The 20330-nt window shown below is 48.2% G+C and overlaps 1 protein-coding gene across 11 annotated transcripts in view; it reads right to left on the reverse strand.

The window, feature by feature from the left end:
* Nucleotides 1-20330, reverse strand: part of FHOD3 (formin homology 2 domain containing 3) — a 473175-nt gene that overhangs the window by 391108 nt on the left and 61737 nt on the right. For all 11 annotated transcript variants that reach the window (XM_047697409.1, XM_047697416.1, XM_047697413.1 and 8 more), the window contains exon 3: nt 11051-11115. In XM_047697409.1, coding sequence (XP_047553365.1) covers nt 11051-11115 — 65 coding nt within the window. The remainder of the gene's footprint in view (nt 1-11050; nt 11116-20330) is intronic.

Here is a 20330-nt window from a genome sequence, read left to right on the forward strand (position 1 = left end):
GTATAATGTTAATGGAAACCTACTGACCTACAGTTTCCAGTCTGTCCGCCAAGCAGAAAGAGGGAGCAGCTAAATCCTACCTCGAAAACACTAGCTGAGCATTCATTATACATGGGTTTTATTTTTTTTTTTTTTTTTTTTTAAAGATTTTTATTTATTTATTTGACAGAGAGAGATCACAAGTAGACGGAGAGGAAGGCAGAGAGAGAGAGAGAGGGAAGCAGGCTTCTTGCTGAGCAGAGAGCCCGATGTGGGACTCGATCCCAGGACCCTGAGATCATGACCCGAGCCGAAGGCAGCGGCTTAACCCACTGAGCCACCCAGGCGCCCCTATACATGGGTTTTATATTCAAGAGTTCGACAAGGTCTTACCCTAATGTTTAATACAAGTCTGATACCCAGTGCTGGAGAAGGTCAGTCCTTCAAGAATGGGAGGAAGGCCCGATTCTCATCCAAGTCCATTCTGTCTCTCCACACATCCAATAGTCTACAAGTGCTTTTTCTTTGAGAACCAAATAATCACATTTAGGCTTTGCTCTATTTGTAAAAGAACAAAACACAAAATTGTGAGGAGGATAACGAGGATGTTTACCACCGTTTGCCCAAGGTAGCGCGTGCTGGGCACAGTGCTCGCTCGTACACATGCTATCCCCATGAAGGCTCCCAGCACTGCCAGGAGATAGCACCAGGGCCCCCTGGTCCTCACCATTATAAATAAGCAGACAGACCTCACAAGGTTGAGGGGAGAAAGGGATAGGTAGCGAGGGAGTCCCCAGGCCCCAGTCACACGGCTCTGCCTGGCACAGACGTGGGCCACCCAGGCCAGGAGCCTGGTCAGGCCCTGCCTTCTGGATCTGCACAGCACCCCCACAGAACCCAGAGCGCTCCTGGAAATGCTTTAAAATGACATTCCACCCACATCCCCAGATTTGTTACTATTTACTTTCACATTCTACTTACTGCTTTTTATTCCTTTTCCTAAGAAAATACCAAACAATTTCCTTGCTCAAGTAAATGAATTCAACACGCATCAGTACCATGACGCTTTTAGCAGCTCTTCTGGGTTCCTGGACCAAATTTCGACATGTGTGTGTGTAGGCTTTCCCACATCATCAAGCATTAGACACCAACCAGGTGCCCCATAATTCAACTCAATTCTGATGCTAATGGTAGATTACATCACAGGCCACAGATTGAGGGCTCAGTCTTCCAAGACTGCCCACCACCTTCAGATGCCAATCACAAACCCAGGTTGTCACCTGTGCCTCCCATCTACCAGCTTTTGATCAGAGGTTCCAATGAATCCCTCCTTGAGTTTGATTAATTTGATAGAGAAGCCCGCAGAACTCAACAATTTCACTTGATCACCAGTTTCTTATAAAAGGTTGTAACTTGCATGGAAATGATGCATAGGGCAAGGTATGAGAAAGGGGCATGGCCCTTCCATGTTCTCTCCCTGAATCTCCCTGTGTTCACCAACCAGGAAGTTCTCTGAACCCTACCTCTTGGGATTTTACGGAGGCTTCATTATAGGCACAATAGACTGAATCCCTCACCAATGGCTAAGAGGTCAGGGAGGGATAGGACTGAAAGTTCCAACTCTCCATCACTTGGGTGGTTCTTCTCATAACCCACCCCCATCCTTAAGGTGGGGACCAAGTCACCTCATTAACATAATAAAAGGCACCTTTGTTGCTCCTATCACTTAAGGAATTTCAAGTGTTTTAGGAGCTCTGTGCCAAAAACAGGATGAAGGTCAGGTGTTTATCATAAATCACTAGTACAGTGGCTTTCCTTAATCAACAAACACTTTGGGGTCTGCTTCTGTGAGCCAGACACAAAACAGTCCACCTTCAAGTGCTCAAGAGCCAAGTGCTACCTGGAACAAAAACCCTACCTCTTAGATCTTCCTAGAAAGGACCAGACCTCCAAACCAAGAGCAGGAGAACTCACAGCCTCCAGCCAAGAGCCCTTGTGTTCCTTTCGGACAGCTCCTAAAACCAGAACTGACAGCAGGTAGTTCTGATCAGGTCTTCCCCGCTTGAAGCCCAAAAGAGAAGCCATTCCAGCCAGGCAGGATGGAAGCCTGGAAGCGACGTGAACGCTCCTGCTCCTTCTAGAGCAGTCAGGACCCCAGCTCAGAAAAAAGGATTTCAACTGCCTAACTCAACATAGTCAGCTCTTGAAGGGTGAAACCCATCTGTCTCAGCTGATTAACTTTCCCCTAAGGCCATCTATGAACCACACCAGAACTCTGCAAACTGTCCTTGGAAGCCTGCTGAAACTTCACTTAGGGAAAACGTTTTGAAAGACCTGTTTAGAGGTTTGGGCAGCCCTTCGGACTTTTTGGGTCTGAAGGGTCGCACCGGGCTCTGCAATCACATATCTAGAAAACGGCTGAAGACCATATAAGTGGCCTAAAGAGCAAAGGGACAGCCAGCACTAAGGGCACTAGTTGGAGAATGGAGAAATTCAAGCTTTACTCTCTCAGCCCCACCCGTGGCTAGTGAGGATCCTAAAACCGAGGGTGGGAAAGGACCCAGTTGCAAGGGTGCTGTTCTCTGAACATGACTCACATCACTTTTTTTTTTTTTTTTTAAATGCCAAAGGTAGGGAGCACCATGGTGGCTCAGTCAGTTGAGCATCTGACTCTTGGTTTTGGCTCAGGACATGACCTCCGTGGTGGGACCAAGCCCTGCATTGGGCTCTGCACCCAGTAGGGCGTCTGCTTCAGCTATTTGCACACTTGCATGCTTTCTAAAAAATAAAATATTTTTTAAAAAATAAATAAAATGGCCAAGGTAAACAGTCTAATTTAGTAGAATTCTCTATCTTCATGGCACTTTACAACTTGAAATACTTGCAGATGCATTATCTAATTCTCAGAGTGGTAGTAAACCGGCCGTCGAATCTCAAGGGCGATCTTGTCAGAAGGCTAAGAAAGGATTGAAGTACCGACTGCAGGCTGAATGCTGTATCTTGTCCCACAAAGATTTCCCTAAATCCCTGAAAATGGACCCCGTCCTGCACACACCAACACAGCCCAGTTCCTAGGATAGAAAGAAATCACATCACCTCTCAGTACAATTAACAGAATGTTTTCTTCTTTTCATTTTTTTTTTTTAAGATTTTGAGAGCAAGAGCATGCAAGCAGGGTGGTGGGGGAGAGGGGGAGAGGGGAGGGGCAGAGGGAGAGAGAGAAGCAGGCTCCCTGCTTAGCAGGGACCCTGACAGGAAGCCTGACATGGGGCTTGATCCTGGGACCCCGGGATCATGACCTGAGCTGAAGGTAGCCAGTTAACTGACTAAGCCATCCAGGCACCCCTGTTTTCTTCTTACTAATTATACTGACACTAACCTGTTTCATTTTCTCCTCTTGCTAGTCTGTCGCTACTACTCCAGCATATCAACTGGAGACTACAGCACTTATAACCAATTCCCAAACACCTTTTTTTACCTCCTTTGAATCAAATTTTGAACTGGCTGCACGTGTTGCTCTAATGCTTTCCATGTGTTTTGATTCCCAAGTTAAAATATTTCCCATTTGGTATTTCTAACCCAACAGGAATCGCTAAAATGCACCAAGAATCCCCACCCAAGAATCCATTTTTTTTTTCTAGGTCCCTCAACAAGACCTGAAAAACAGGGGTGCCCATCTACTCCTTGAACAATCTCCCTGTAGCAAGGTATGTGCATGCCATCCAGCCTACTTTTCAGCTCCCATGCCCTCTGGATAGCAAAATTTGTAATAACCAAGCGACTCACTGTGTTTCCTAACATACTCTTATTGTTTCATGACAAAAAATGAAGCCATCTCTTTGCGTGGGGCGCGAGGGGGTGGGGGGGGGAGCTCAGATGCAGAGAGTTCATCATGAGAGCCCGCATTAATGACATCCCCCTGCAGCTCAGACCTGTAAGTAAAAAGCATATATAGCAACAGTCTAGAACTCATTCAAAAGCGTGGTGGTTTCCCTGCCAGGGCTTGTTTTCTGGATGACACTGAAGGTCCTGCTGGACAGCAACTTTGGAGTCTAGCCACCAGCACGTGGTTTAAACTCGTAACATCTGCTACAGGTGTTGCCCCCCCCCACCCGCAACCGGGACTACATTCTCCGGAGTCCATTTCTGCCAGAATGTCATGTTACTGTTAAGGATAGAAGCAGTTTCTAGGACAGGGCAAAGTAAACATCAGTAATGGTTCTCAGGCAATGCTCTAGTATCATCCAATAATCGAAGATCTTTAGAGGTAAAAAGGTAACAAAGGCCTAAAGAGGCAATGAATGAACAGTTTAAATACAGTCAAGGGGGGAAGGTAAGCGCACAAATGGGACGTCAAACTGCCTTATGAGACCTCGTATAACTGTTTTTCTTTCCTGTGGGTCAATCCACACTTGCTCATTTTTCCTTCCTTCCTAATTCCCATAGCGGACCCGAGATTCCAGCTGTATCTGGAAGGTTCTCATGCTGAGTATCGCATAGGTGTGTCTCCTTTTCTATATTCACTCCCTGTATTTGTGTTTACCTGCATGTCTGTAGGCACCAGAGTCATTTTTGAACTCATTCTGTAATTGTTCTTCTAATTCCTGGCAACAAATCATTCCTGACTTATCTATATACTGTCCTCTAAGATTACAGCATGTGTGGGCAGGTGTGACAGAACTCAGTAGCCATCAGCATTTAAACACTAGACTCTGGGCAGTTTGAATCACCTAGAGGCATGTTCCCAATATGCTTTCTCCCTTGGCGGGCGCTGGAGAGACCCCATCTGTCAATCACTGTTTGGCCATATGTTACCTTAGAGGTAGCCACCTACACAGAGTGGAAAGGTGGACAGGCCAGCCTCTTCCAGCCCGGACCCAGTGGCCTTTTAGACATTTAGACATTCTGTGGGGTCCATACCTGGGAGCTGAGGTGGATTAATAGGAAGCAGATGATGGGAGCTATTTATCTGATTAGCCCAGAGAGCCTGTTCTTACCTAGAGAACAGAACTGTGGGTAAAAATGGGTCACAGGGGCACCTGGGTGGCTCAGTGGGTTAAGCCTCTGCCTTCGGCTCAGGTCATGATCTCAGGGTCCTAGGATCGAGCCCCGCATTGGGCTCTCTGCTCAACGGGGAGCCTGCTTCCTCCTCTCTCTCTGCCTGCCTCTCTGCCTACTTGTGATCTCTGTCAAATAAATAAATAAAATCTTTTTAAAAAAATTGGGTCACAGGGGGCACCTGGGTGGCTCAGTGGGTTAAGCCTCGGCTTTTGGCTCAGGTCATGATCTCAGGGTCCTGGGATCGAGCCCTGCATCGGGCTCTCTGCTCAGCAGGAAGCCTGCTTCCCCCGCCCCCAACTCCCCATCTGCCTCTCTGCCTACTTGTGATCTCTCTCTCCCTCTGTCAAATAATAAAATTTAAAAAAAAAAAAAAAAAAGCAGGTCACGGACTGGGTGGGGTATAAAAGAGAGGTTTGATGTAGTTAAATACTAAAAGTCTCCTGCTACAAAGGTAGATGCAGGATTTCAAACCTGAGCCCAGTTTCTGCCAAGGCCACAGCCAGCCACTCTACAGAAAGGCCAGGACAGGAGATGGGCTCCAGGGTTTCTGGAGAATCCATGGATCCCTACATCGAAGGAGAAAACAGGAAATGTAACCCACTGTGCCTAACCCCACTAGGGAAGGACATAGCCAGGACACTGTGAGCTCGGCCATCATAACATCCACAAACAGGGCAGGAGGGAAGCCCTGCCCCTGTCTCAAGTCTGCGGAAGCAGGCTAAGAGCAGCAGCTGGGGGAATGCAGAACAGAATCAGCGAGAAGCTCAGGCCCAAGACTTGGAGTCAGACACAGCAGGACAGGGGGGTCCAGGAGGGGAAAGAGGGATTGTGGGGGTGTTCTGATCACAAAAGCTGCAATTACGTTTTCCACGGTCACCCCAGGGATGCATGGGGGCTGCCCCCTCAGACAACATAGGGCCAGTAGCACCTGTGTGGGCCCTCTCCCCTTCCCAGCACCCAGAGGGGCAGGACACCTAAGTTACCACACAGGCTTCCAGGGTCTGAGCACACCCCTCCCCCCACAAAGGGGCTCCTCCTCTTGATTAACTAATTTAGAAATACCACCCAGCTGCTATGAAGCCCAAGAGGGTCAAAAAGCCATTCTGCAGTTTGGAGAAGGAAACCTCTAGTTTTCATGGGAATTCCAGAGTCAAGAGGTAGGAGGCCCACATTGGAATCCAATTAACAGCCCACCCAAGGGGCAAGTGCAACATCAAAAAAAGTTGGAGGGAGGCCTCCCTGCAGGGCCAGAAGGGCTCAGCCACACAAAACCCCAGCTCAAACATAACAATGAGGGAGAAAGAAGCTCAGAAGCAGAGGAAGTGGTACTGGGCCTAGTCAGAAAGCTTGGCAAGATGGAAGAGGGTACAAGCCAGGTTGAGGCACAGGCCTAAGAAGGCAGAGCCTGAGGAAAGGAGTGAAGAACAAAAACGTATGCAGGAGGTAGGGGATAGGGTGCAGTCAGGGGTCATGATTACAGCTCCACTCCCTGCCTTCTGAATACAAAAGCCAGGGCCCTCTACACTGTAGCTAGAGAAGATTCAGACACAGACAGAACCCTTAGGTCACTGGGGGCCCCACAGCTGTCAGTCCTACCCCATAGACTCACACCACCTCCATCACCACCAGAAAGAGCTGGCATGGATCCAAGACCCTTCCCCATCAAGAATCACACAGCCTCAGAATCCTTCTCAACACCATGCCCCAGGGAGCCACCACCTCTAAAACAGCTAGCATGTGAGATGAATCTCCTCAGTCACTCCTGTACTAGAAGGTTCTTCTTGAGATATGGTCCCCTCCCCAACCCCCTTCGTCATTCGCCTCCTCACTGAAACAGTAGAGCAAGAAGCAGAGTTCCGTGACTTAGCTCAGGAGAGAAGCCCTGGCAAATTATAGCTGATGCCTTGTTCTGTTGTGTTGCTGGAAATGGACTACACTTTGCATCAGTGGGTGATGCAAAGTGATTTTCTTACCTCTACAAGGGTCCTCTGTGATTTGACATTTACCAAGCAAGGAGACTAACCTAATGGAGAGATTAGCCAGCTCAGCTACCTTGTCAGTTTCTGCCTACCTCATCTCTATCCTCATGGGTGATCTCATCATCTCCTAAGTTGGTAGGAGATGCCTCTAAAGACTCTAAAAACCCTTTGTCCCAGGTTGTCCTTCACAACTGTCATCAGAAATGACACTCTGCAACCTTCAGCCAATCGTCCCTTTTGTTTAACTCAATGCTGGATACTTGGAAGTGTCTACCTTATGGGTCGCAATCAATAGACAGTTTGTTCTCTTCATGAGAAGACAGGATCTGGTCCAGAAAACTGAAGCACAGAGGTTTTTAAGTCCAAAAAAATGCCTCCAAAGCACGCCAGTAGCAAACACTCGGATACTACCTTTAAGATCCTAACAACTTCAAATCTTTGTTTTTAAATCCTCAATTCTATCCCTCACCCCTACAATTCTTCCACTCCTTTTCTCTTTAAGAGGAGATTGAGTCATCAGAGCCAGTTGGCCCTCTGAACATTTTCCTGGTGTCTGGAAATAGGATCACTTGCAGAGACCAAAAATTTATTTTCTCTAGCTAACCTCATAAAAATGCAGACTTTACATGCCCGTCATAGATTACTTTTTTTTTCCCCGTCCATATCTAAGTTCATGCCTACAATGGGACCACGGGTTTTTCTGAAGAGTGAAGCTAGATTTGGAAGGCAAGTCATGCACTGTTTGCTACAATGTTACATCAAGCGGTCATACTGGAAACTGTGCAAAGAAATAAAAATCACAGTGGAGAGGAGCATCTCTCTCCATACCGAGACCTCATTCCAACTTTCTGCTTCAGCCCTGCTGCATTATCAGAAAAGGCCTGTGTCGGCTGCCAGCCATGACCTTCAAAGCAGTGCCTGACCGCTTTCACGTTTTGTGAGGTCTGTTCAGTTGTGGACCATAAAGGCTCCACTCCACTCTTGTCCCCATTGGGTCCAGAGTTCCAAAGTTAACACTGGAGAATTCCAACAGCATGTCACTCCCAATTCATCAACACACATGTAGTTAAATACTTCAAGTCTCCTGCTACAAAGGTAGATGCAGGATTCTAAACATTAATTTAAAAAACTTAATAAAAGCAGGAGTGAATGAGAAAATGTTGTAGGGTGAAAGAACCATTTTGGAGAAATTTAGTTGATAGCATTTTAAACCCGTGGGTCCTTCCAGTCCAATCTCATGGTGGGAAAGGGGTCTCTGGGGAGATGGTATATGGGTGCCAAGGATAAGGGAACACTGATTGTCCGAGGCCTGTGATAGTTCAACCATTGCTTGTATGGCAAGGAGGGGAAGTCATCGGGAAAAGAAACCAGAACTCAACCAACTGATGTGAAAATGTTCCCTCCCCTCTTGTCATGTTTTCTTTTGTCATTTCAACTGAAGATTGTTCCAGGTTTGGGTTTTTCATCCCAAAGAAATCTCATCTAATATTGCCACTTGGAAAGGGAAAGAATATGTCACAATGGGGGTTGGTTCTTCATACACACGATGCATACATTCCATTTTCTATACATAACCAAAGGATAATATTTAGTGCTATTATAATAAATCTATTCCAGATCTTGCTAATAATAGGCAATGGGACAAGAAAGAGGGGTTTTTATTACATAGGAAAAACTTTGCCTTCTTAGGTACTGATGATAATTTTATACAGTCAAACCCTTCCATCCAAAATAAGTAGGGCTGAGGTAACGAATGAGGAGAATCAAAGCACAAAATCCTTTTAAAGTATTAAACACCTTAAGACTTTATTTTAATGTGCAGCTATAGGACATGATCATCCTGGTTTTGCTTATGCTGAGACACTGGGCACAGAGCACAGTAGGGACACACATTCACACCTACTTGCAAGCTATGAGCGTTCTTGGATAAGGGTCTACTAACTAGAATTCTCTGTGGACCTTCTTTCATGAACTCCTCCACCAATGAGGTCCGGGATTTCCCATCTCACTTTCTGTGAAGTCAAGCAAGAACAGACATTTGTGAAGACTACAGCCCTTCCAGATTTTTTGCACTACTCCAACTTCTGTAGTTGTTGTCACCCACCTATGTCGACAAATGCTTTAGTAGTAACCAATTCTGAATCTTGTCCAAAACAATGAATTTTCAAAGCAGTGACTTTTTAAGACTCCTATTGAATTAGTTTATAGGATATGTGCCTATGACTTCATTCAATTACTTCAATCCAAAAGCAAGAGCAGTTGGCTTTAAGGAGGTTTGGGAACAAACCCCCTGATCCTGTCAGCACCAGGTCAATTCCTCCAGCAGGAAGGCATGTGTGTCCTGGGAGAACGCGGGACGGAATCCTAGTGCTCAGCGTGCTATGGGGAGAAGTTACGTGTTTTACATGGTACAGAGATTACATGAGACTATAGGATACCTAAGTTAATGCAGCGAGTCAGTAACCTAGAAGCTGGTTTTAAAAACTCCTGGACTTGAAATATTTACGTACAAAAAGTGAATTACATAGAAGGAATTAGTTCATTAGGATTCCAATCTACCCATTTTTAGTGTTAATATGCTTTCCACCACCTTACTATCTTGGGAAATACCACTTCATCCTCATGTCCCAAATCTCTACAGGTTATCAACTATACTTCAGCCAATAGTTAACTCCAACAGGATTCAGCACATACTGGAATTTGCTGTAGATCTGGCTGTGGGGGAAGGTGAAGTTATCAGAAGTCCTAGGTCACAGGCCTTTTCTTCAGATAGACATGATTCATATATATATGAAATAACAGGAAACAGGGTAAAGCAGGTAATTTTTTTTAAAAAGTGAAGGATTAAATATCTAGTATATATTTTTAGAGTACATGGCTCATGGTCACTCGGTGCCACCAGCAGTTGAGAAGTGAACAGTCACTGCAGAAGCTTCTACAGATCTCACTGGGTTTCCATCAAGATTAGGAACCCTCCTACCCAGAGGCTGAAGAACCTGCTATCTGGTTCCTCACCAGCCACATGGTCAGACTGTCACTGGAGACGCTTACAGCCTCACACACACAACACCAGGTGACCTAAAATTACATGGATTCCCCTCCACATTCAGCCACCTCCTCACCCCATGCCTGGGTCTCCAACAGGGAAGTAGGGAGGAAGGGAAAGGACCAGAAACCGTGCTTCCCATCCCACTCAGTCCCCACACTCCAGGTGTAGACTAGGCCTCAACACAATGATTAATTAATTAATTAATGAATTAAGACCACAAGCTAGTATAAAAGCAATAAAAGCAAAATGATTTGGATAGGAAAAACTCCTATGTATAAAGTGAATTTTAATTTTCTTCTGTTTATGACACTAGCTACTTGCCTCACATAGCCCAATGCCAGGAGGAAACCAGGCCATGGTTTTAGATAGGCCTCACACAAATTGGTCTATTTCACATCAGTATCTGCTTTCATTGCCATTCAACCCACACGTGTAGATGGGGAAACCAACAGGTACAGGAAAAGGCTGTAGGAAAGGCCCCAGTGGGGTTCCTATGTGACCACTCGCAAACCATTCTGAACCACAAATACATCCCCTCGACACCATATTGCTTTGTATCTACGTATGCCCCATCCTACGCAAACCCGAGAGATCCCCTCCTGTCACCTGACCGCGGCCTGGAGCCTCAACCCCCCACGTCCCCACAGGGAGCGGAGGAGAGCCACCAGATGGCACATGAAGAGCACTTCAACTGGCTGGAGCGTCCCACAGACACTGCCCCACAAAGAACCTCATCATCAGTCTGTCTCGCCTCCAGCTCCATTCACTCACTGAACAGCAAAGGAAGTCACCATGAAACACGGCTTCGGAAACCACTGCCGGAAATGGCTTCACCAAACTAACAATCTGGGACGGGGGCTTATCCAAGTAGAGAGCAGAACACGAAGTATCCTAAGTATTTTATTGCTTCAAGGACACTTCCTATCACATGTCTGATACTGGAAGGCGTATGGTAGTACCCGCTTCCGCACATGTCACTCACCGATGCAGGCATGGACCCTCACGGACAGCTGCGTCCTCAGGATGATGCTGTGCTTCTTACCCCGCCTAATGGAGACGGAAGACAAAACAGACACGGGTATCAGAGCGGTCGCCAAGACAACGCCCACATGCTGTCAATCAGCTTGAAGGCTCTAGCACACCCATGTCCAAGAGACTCGAGGTAAGCAGGGACCTTAACAGAATGAGAATCTACCCTGAAAGAGTGTGAGGTCACAGAAAATTAAACGAGGAGGTTGGACCCTGGGAGACTGCACACACATTTTCTTGTGTGTGGAGTCTGGTCAACTCCTTCCATCCGTATAGTTAGCATGCGCTCATGCTTGACCATGCTGGGAAAACTTTAAAATCCATGCCCATCAAGTGGGATCCCTGGAATGTAACAACACACATCTGCTCGACCACTTTTACCCTTTTTGAATATAGAAGAAAGGCGCACACAGCGGGGTCATCAAACAAAGGTGGTTTGCTTCACAGTAAGTCAAGACCGTTACAGCATTGACCTCTTGCTCACAAGAAGGGAGGGGTCCATCAAAAAACTTACAGGCTATTCAGTCTCAACAACGCCAGTGTATACCACACCTTTGTACCCTCCTTCTCTGTTTAAGAAAACAGGATGTGGGAGGGCGCCTGGGTGGCTCAAGTCAGTTAAGTGTCTGCTCAGGTCACAGTTTCAGGATCTCAGGATCGAGCCCCACATCAGGCGCCCCAATCAGCAGGGAGCCTGCTTCTCCTTCTCCCTCTGCCCCTCCCCCCAATGTGTGCTCATACACTCTTAAACCCTTTAAAAAAATAAGGAGATGGACCTTTCTCCCCCATTCTGCTCCTGGTATGGCTCGTCCCACCCTGGGCAGAGGAGGACACTAAGGGACACAGCAGTTGGGAGGATAACTGGGAGAAAACAGGAGTCCTGGCGCCTCAAGGTAACAAAGGCTTTGGGATTTGGAAAAAGGGAAGAGCCTGTGAATGAAGGTGAAATGGAGCCAGCTCAGCAGCAACACAGCAGATAACCTACGGGGTCTGTCGGTGGCTGAGCTCCCTCCCATCACTTTTCTGGCCATCTCTCTCCCCATCAGGGCTCCCCGCCCCGACTCCAGAACAGTCTGGCAGTGCTCTCCTGCTTCCGGGTTTTGAGGTTGTGTTGGAGGGAAAGGAACAAAATCTCACCAGGGCACACAGCTAATACCGTGATTATGAATTCATCGTAATCACTGCACGTTTATTCTTGAGACTCAGTAAGAGGGATAAGTATGGTTTTTAAAATGCTCTTCCAGGGGTGCCTGGGTAGCTCAGTGGGTTAAAGCCTCTGCCTTCGGCTCAGGTCATGATCTCAGGGTCCTGGGATTGAGCCCTGCATCGGGCTTTCTGCTCAGTGGGGAACCTGCTTCCTCTTCTCTCCTCTCTGCCTGCCTTTCTGCCTACTTGTGATCTCTGTCAAATAAATAAAACCTTTTAAAAAAATAAAATGGTCTCTTCCAAAGGAGAAAGGAAAACCACCTGCATCGCCTACAAAAGCATGCAGTGGCCTCCAGCCCCACAGCTGCTTAGGAGCAGGAAATCTGCATTCACAATCCCTTCAGATGCCCACGAGCCTCTCCTTTATGATTTCTTTGTTCATCTGATTGTTTTACAATTGCTGTGTGCAAGCCCCAGTCTCAAGGAGCTTTTCCCAAGTACACAGCACTTGACCCATCTTCCCAAGTCTGGGATTCCTATCAACACAGACTATGAAACTTTCTTCACACACACACAAGTCTTTCTATGGACAATCCAGATGCGGACCTTCCTTTAATTCTTGTGATCATGCTAGAAAGTTCTAAGTGCATGGACCTGAATGACTGAACAGACTCTGGGGTGTTCTGGGATGGGGCCAGTAGCCACCAGCTGGGGCACTTCTTCACCCAGTGGGGGGCAGAGGTCTGGCCTGGAGCAGGAACCAGAGAACCAAAGAGAATGGCCAGCAGGAACCAGAGAACCAAGAACCTAATGACCATAACAGTGAACCCTCAATCCACAGACCTCAAGATTTTCTGTACCTCGTATTTTCAGCAATTAGGAGTCGCTACATAAAGCATGTAGACAAAAGTACATGCTTTAGATGCCCAGGTATGGGGGGAAATGCATGGAATGACCAGGGAAACGATTTCAGAAGAGCTCAAGTTCTGGAAAAGTTCAATAGTGCCAGTTGATAGCCCTGCTTTTAGCTTCAAGCAACTACAAAACCGAATTTCGAGGACGTGCCTGTTTTCCCACAGAATTCTCTCGTCCTGCAGTGGGGGCGGGGGTGTGGTTTGATGTGGTTTGGGATTGCAGGCACCTGCGCAGAAACAAGCACCATCCCGGAGGGGGCATCTTCCCTGCACTAGTACACTGAGAAAGCAGGCAGTTGGCTTGGTCATGCTAAATCCCGAGGGAATTTACAAGACCACAGAATAAAGGCCTGTTTTGTAGTAGTTTCATCATTTACAATTCCTCTGCTTCAACATTCGACCTCCTTCCCCATCTGCCCCTTAACATGAAATCCTACAATGGAAGAAAGCGTGTGTGGAATTGGGGGCCACAGGCTGTGTAAACGACCTGAGAGAAAGGTGGCCCCAGATCCCAGGAGTTCCTAGCAAAGGAGAGGACTGGCCTCAGCTGAAGGGAGTGGTGGTAAGTGGCAGCTATGTCCACAGAAGCTGTCCTCCATCTCCCATCCCTGCTTTCTCCCACCTTCAACATGAGTACCACCACTGTGCCCATTTTGCAGATGAGGAACACTAGTAGAAAGGACATAAACTGCCTCAAGTCACACAACTAGTAGAAACAGACCCGGGTTGAAAGAAGACAGATTCCATGGTCACCTGCACCCGCTGCCCGTTGCTGGAAGACTGCCTAACCTCCTCCAGGGCTTACCAAGGATAAAGAGTCTAGGCATTTTTAGGGAACTGGTGTAACTAATACCAAAACCTAACAAAAAGGACATTAGAAAATTAAGATACAAATTAAGACAATATTGGCTAATCAAGTTAGGCTTATTCTAAAAATTCAAAAAGAATTATAGGGAGTTCTAGGTTTTATTTAAATATACGTCAAGGGGCACCCGGGTAGCTCAGTTGGCTAAGTGTCCAACTCGATTTCAGCTCAGGTCATGATCTCAGGGTCATGAGATCAAAACCCATAGAGGACTCTGCACTCAGCAGGGAGTCTGCTTCTCCCTACCCCCCACCCCTCTCCCCTGCTCATACTCTCAAATAAATGAAGGCTTTTTTTTTTTTTTAATTTTACCTATTTGACAGAAACACAGCGAGACAGGGAACATAAGCAGGGGCAGTGGGAGAGGAAGAAGCAGGCTTCCCGCTGAGCAGGGAGCCCGATGCAGGGCTAGAGCCCAGGACCCTGGGATCCTGACCTGAGCTGAAGGCAGACGCTTCATGACCGAGCCACCCAGGAACCCCTAAATGAAGTCTTTAAAAAAATATTTCAAAAAATTTTTACAAATAAAACAACTCCTCTGGATGCAGAGGTGGACCCCTTTTAGGGGTGCCTGGGTGGCTCAGTGGGTTAAGCATCCCTTGGTTTCAACTCAGGTCATGATCTCAGGATCATGGGTTTGAGCCCTGATCTCAGGCTCTGCACTCAGCAGGGGAATCTACTTGAAGATTCTCTTCCTCTGCCTCTCCTGCAACTGGTGTGCTGGCGTGCCCGCTGTCTCAAAATCTTTTTTTTTTTTTTTTGGTTAAAGATTTTATTTATTTATTTGACAGAGATCACAAGTAGGCAGAGAGGCAGGCAGAGAGAGAGAGAAGAGGAAGCAGGCTCCCTGCTGAGCAGAGAGCCCGATGCGGGGCTCGATCCCAGGACCCTGAGATCATGACCTGAGCCGAAGGCAGAGGCTTTAACCCACTGAGCCACCCAGGCACCCCTCAAAATCTTCCTAAATAGAGGTTTGAGGTTTACAACTCCCTTCCTCTGGGAATCACCCCAGCCTCTCTGGTCTTTGATACTCTTCACCTGGGTCCCAGACCAACGTTCCTCACCTGGCCACCTCACACCTCAAGTATGGCTCAAGGTAACTTGATTTGTATAAATGCTCTCTCCCTCCACTAACGGCTCCCCCTCCAGAACCTCACTGCTTTTCTAAAGTTGCTGTCTGTACATGAGCCAACTGATGTCATGTGCCCATTTTACTCTTGTCTTGCCATTGTCAACTAGTGCCACAGCACCCTCCCCTTCTACCACAGGTCCCGATCCACCCCCCCACCCCACCTTCCTCTGCCACCAGGCTCAGGTACTTGAGATCATGGTGGGCCACATCGGACAGCTGCCTCCCAGCTCAAAGTTCTGTCCACTCACGCCACCCTTCCCATTACTGGGCTTCCAGGAAGACTCCTCCTTTGTAGGACAGGTCTCTCTGACTCCCTACCCCCACCTTAAAGCCCAGTGCCCACCCGAGCTCACCCACTCCTTCAGGATGCCATCTCTGTCCAGTGATCCAACTAATATTTGAAAGTACTTAGAACCTTTCCACTCCTACTGTCCCCTCAACATGGGAGTGGATGCGCTCTCTCCTGATTTCCTACAGAACCATCTCCTTGCCTAGGCCCACCCCAAGTTCTGATTTCATTGATCTGAAGCAGAGCAGGAAGAGAAGTTGTTAAAGTTCCCCAGGTGGGTGCAGTGCCAGCTCCAACACCAAGAACCTAGGCTATAGGTTCCCAACCAAAACAGCAGACCACCTGAGGAGCTTTTAAAGAGGTGAGAATCCAGGCCCCAGACCAACCTCCCGAAGCAGGTGCCTAGAAGCCAGCATTTCAAGGCAGCTTTCCTCCAGGTAATTCAGAGGCAACCCAGCACTGGCCTGGGGCTGGTGTGCAAAGTTTTAGGTGGGGCAGGGTTCCACAGCCTTCCATCAGATTCTCAAAGATTTCTTTGCATTCCAATAGGTCAAGTTTGAAGGAAAAAGTAGTTTTCCCTTCTTACTGTCTGATAGGAAACCTCATCCAGTCACCTCTTGGTCCGTGTTTCCTCTGCGTCTAGACTTAGCAGCATTGAAAAATCACCTACATTTTGAACCCAAATCTAAAAACTTACTGAACCTGAAAATCCAAGCCATACACAAACAAAAACCCCGCATGAGTTGAAAGACTCTGGTTCAGGTGTGGACGGGAAGCAATGAGCAGCTTTTCCTTATTCTCCTCCCAGGTGACGACCTTCAGCTGAGAGCGCAGTCGTATTGTCTGGGGCTCTTGGGGCAAACCGGCAAAGGAGACGAAGAGTCTCCAGTCTTAGTGGGTGCCAGGCTCAAACTGCAGCCCACCAAGACCGGCCGCTGGTCCGGGTGAGGGAGAAAACCAGCCCTTTTCAAACAGAATGGGCCGCCCTGGCAACTTCAGGGCTCCACTCCTCCCTGCCAAGCTCTCTCACCTAAAACCCTGCGTGCCCACAAACCAGGCAGAAACCTCAGGGATCAATGGGCCCCCCCACACGGTTCCTTGGGGTTTGCAAGCTACAGGCCAAGAAGCTAGGCACATTCGAGCCCAACCAGAGCTCTCCCCAACCCCTCCGTGCCCCTCAGCACGTCGACTACAAAGGTGGAAGCCTCGGGGCACACGGGCCCCTGAAGACTGGCTTCCTCACCTGCACTGGGGGTAACTCAGGGCCGTCCCACCGCGCCGTCCACTTGGCGCAGGAGTTCACGCTCCCTTGCTCAACTTCCAGCAGCATTTTCAAGAATGGCCTTCCCAGGCAGCCCTGGAGGGCTTTAAAAAACAGCACCGTCTGGGCCCACCCCCAAATTCTGACTTCATTGGTCTGAAGCTGAGCGGGAAGGGAAGTTGTTAAAGTTCCCCAGGTGGGCAGATCCCCACTCCAACACTGAGAACCTAGGCTATAGGTTTCTGACCCAACAGCAGACCACTTGAGGAGCTTTTGAAGAGGCCAGGATCCCAGGCCCCACACCAGGCGTCCTGAAGCAGGCACCTAGAAGCCAGCACTTCGAGGCAGCTTTGTCTGGGATATTTGGCTCTAAGTACCTTCCAGTGTTTGGCCCTTCCCAGCCCTGCCTGGCCCAAGCCTCAAGCCACACACTGCTAAGCTCTCCCCACCCGACAGGGTTGCACCGGTTCCCCACCACACACAGCCCTGTGAAGGCCAGCAGACAGGGGTGAGGAGGAGTAAGCTACACCCCAGGCGATGCGGGATGGGGAGAAGCAGCAGCTCTCTTCAGAGCTGCCCCTGGGGTACCGGGGAAGATGAACACCCTAAATGACCAAGACCAAGGCAGGAGCCCTCAGGGACACTCACCCCACAGGCAACAACCACACTGGTCCTCAGGCCCCTGGGAGCTCTACCATGCTCCTTCAGACAGCACCCTCGCCCCTCGACCTTGCAAGGCCACTGTCCCCTCAGGGCTAACTTCAAGCCCCACCTCCTCAGTGGCAGGCCCCCATGCCCCTCAGCTGCCCCTGGTTTTCTTTCAGAGGCAGGAGAGGTAGAAATAAGCAAAAAAGGGGCCTGGGCTCTCTGGCCCAGCTCTGCCCTGTGGGCAAGGATGCAGCCTTGGTTTCCTTAACTAAAAGAAATGAGCTTTCAGAGCGCTTGGCCTGTATGGACCCCTCCAGGTCTAGAATCCAGTGATTCCCGTTCCAGTGTATCTGCTTCTCGAATGCTTCTCGAATTATAGTAACGGCTACTACTTTCGAGTTTGTATTATATGCTGGGAACCGGCTTACTGATTTAGATACTATACATCATTGCATTTTTTCCTCACAACTGCCCAATGAGGATGTATTAGGATTATCCCCAGTTACTAGGAGACTGAGGTTCAGAGAGGGGAAGTAGCATCCCTAGGGTCACACAGCCATGAGACTAATTGCAAAGCCCATGTCCCTAGCCACTACGCCATGCTGCCCCCCGTGGTGCTCCCCTCCATTGCATAGACCTTGCTGGGATCCCGGCTGACACAGGGATGTAAATGGAATTGGGTAGTATTGTCCTTATTTTACAAATAAATTTCATAAACTCCTATCAGAGATAAAGTAACTTGCGCAAGGACACACAAGGAAGGGGCAGGAATCCCAGAGGGCTGGGAGTTTCTGGTTCTGTGCCGCGTGGTATGGTGGCTAATTTCCCTGGTCTTGGAAGGCAGTAAATAGACCTGGCTCCATTTTGGTAGCATAATAATTGCTTTGTCCTTCTACTTTTCAAGGTCTTTCTCCTCTTCTCGGTTAGCTATAGCTTAAGTGATAACTCTAAACAAGGAGTGAGTTAATTTTTAGTCTTGGCATAAAAGAGCCGGGTAATGGACAAGAACAAAGGAACTCCTCCAGCAAGAAAAATTCTCTCAGAACACCCTGTGCAAAAAAACACCACCATTTGCACACGGCCTGCCACACGTTGTCATTATATGGTCACGACATTAGCAGATTGTTGCTTTAGCTCACACAAAGATATCAAGAGAAAGAATGGTTTTATGCGTCCTTTTCATGCCTCTAAAGGGCACTTCTTAACTAGAAAGAAATTATATTTTAACTCCCATTCGTGGGAGACAAGAGTTCTCAGGCATACAGACTTTGCCAAATGCCACCCTCCTAGGGGAGGACTTGGGAGGGACACTCGGTGCAAATGACGTGGCAGATGTGGCCAGACACCACCCACTTGTGCAGGAAGGCTCAGCCTGCTGGCCGCTTCCAACCAGCTCCCAGCAAGCTGCCATATGCTGCTGGGGCTCAATGGCAGTAAGTGGCCCCGGGGGGAACGGAGGACCCAGCAAGGTCAGGACAGCATCATCCCGATCTGTCTTCTGCAGATCTCTGTCCCTGTCTTAGGCCAGGGACAGAGGGGCCGCCCCACCAGTGGTCAGTGAAGCTAGCATCTTAATACTCTTCCAGACAAAAAGGAGTGTCATCCTGAGTACACTCCAAAGGACAAGGTGGGAAGGTCACCACAAACCAGGACTCTGGCAAAGACATAGAGCCCCCTCTGGGGTGAGTTTGGGGCCCACTTGTCAAAACCACAGCTACCCAGCAGGGTCTGGCTACCTTCTCTGGTGGACACTTGCCCACATATGAGTCCCGCCTTCTCCTCTTGCTGTAATCCATCTTAGGTGCAGGTGCAGAAATGGGGTCAAGGTTGCACCTATCAGATGGACCCACAGCCAGGTGATGATTCGCAAAGGAACAGAGTGAGGAAGCAAGCCCCACGGTCTCCTCTAAGGAGCTCGCCACCGGGTACCTCGCTCTTGAGGAATGGCCGCGGGGACTACGAGCACCAGGATGCCGATGCCGATAGTGCCAGGTGATGGCCACAAATGCGTCCTCCCCAGAGCCACCGTGCAGCATGCTTGAGTGCTCTTTGAACCAAATCTGGCATTTTAGCCTGGGACCGATGGTGTCCTTGCATGAACCCACATTACATCACCAAAGACGCCAACATACTTCCTGAATAAACCCAAAACGCCTTTGCTCAGGACCTCTGGGAGGGTCAGGGGAGTACAGACTTGGAATCAGCTCCATCTGTGTTCATACTTGGCTCTCCCAGCTCCTGGCTCTCTCTCCCTGGATGTGGAATTTACCTCCTGACCCTCAGTTGTTTCAGATGAAGAACAGAAACAATGAAATCCACTCACGTGACTGTTAAGAGAATGAGCTATTAAATAAACAGACCGTGAATAAAGTGCTTGGTATTGTGAGTGGTACAACAGGTGCTCCAGAAAGGTTATCCGCGCTTGAGTTTTCTCTTTTAGAGAGAGACTGTGCACGTGCTGGAGGCGGGGCAGGGGGGAGGCCGAGGGAGAGAGAGAATCTCAAACAGACTCCATGCCCAGCACAGAGCCCGGCACAGAGCAGGGCTCAATCCCAGGACCCTGAAATCATGACTTGAGCAGAAATCAAGAGCCAGATGCTTAACCGACTGAGCCACCCAGGTGCCCCTTTCTTCCCCACCCTCAACTCTTAATACTGCTATCTAATGTAGTGATGCTTTTTTTCCCCCCCGCTAAGCTCCCATCTCCAAATCATTTGGATTTTCATAAGAAAGAAAAAAATCGAACAGGGCATGGTCTTCAACTGTAAAACCAGTAGAGATATTTTTCAGGTTGATAATAATCTACTCATAACACAACTGGTGCATGCTTAATCAATGAGCCATGAAATCATCCACTTAGACTGTCATCCAGCCTGAATTCTGACATCTTATATAAAGGGTTGTCATTGTCAGTAAAAACTATAGCAATGGAATTTTTCGAAGTCTATCAATCTAATGTTTTTGTTTTTGTTTTTGTT

The sequence above is a fragment of the Lutra lutra genome, chromosome 12, assembly GCF_902655055.1.
Source record: "Lutra lutra chromosome 12, mLutLut1.2, whole genome shotgun sequence".
NCBI classification, from domain to species: Eukaryota; Metazoa; Chordata; class Mammalia; order Carnivora; family Mustelidae; genus Lutra; species Lutra lutra.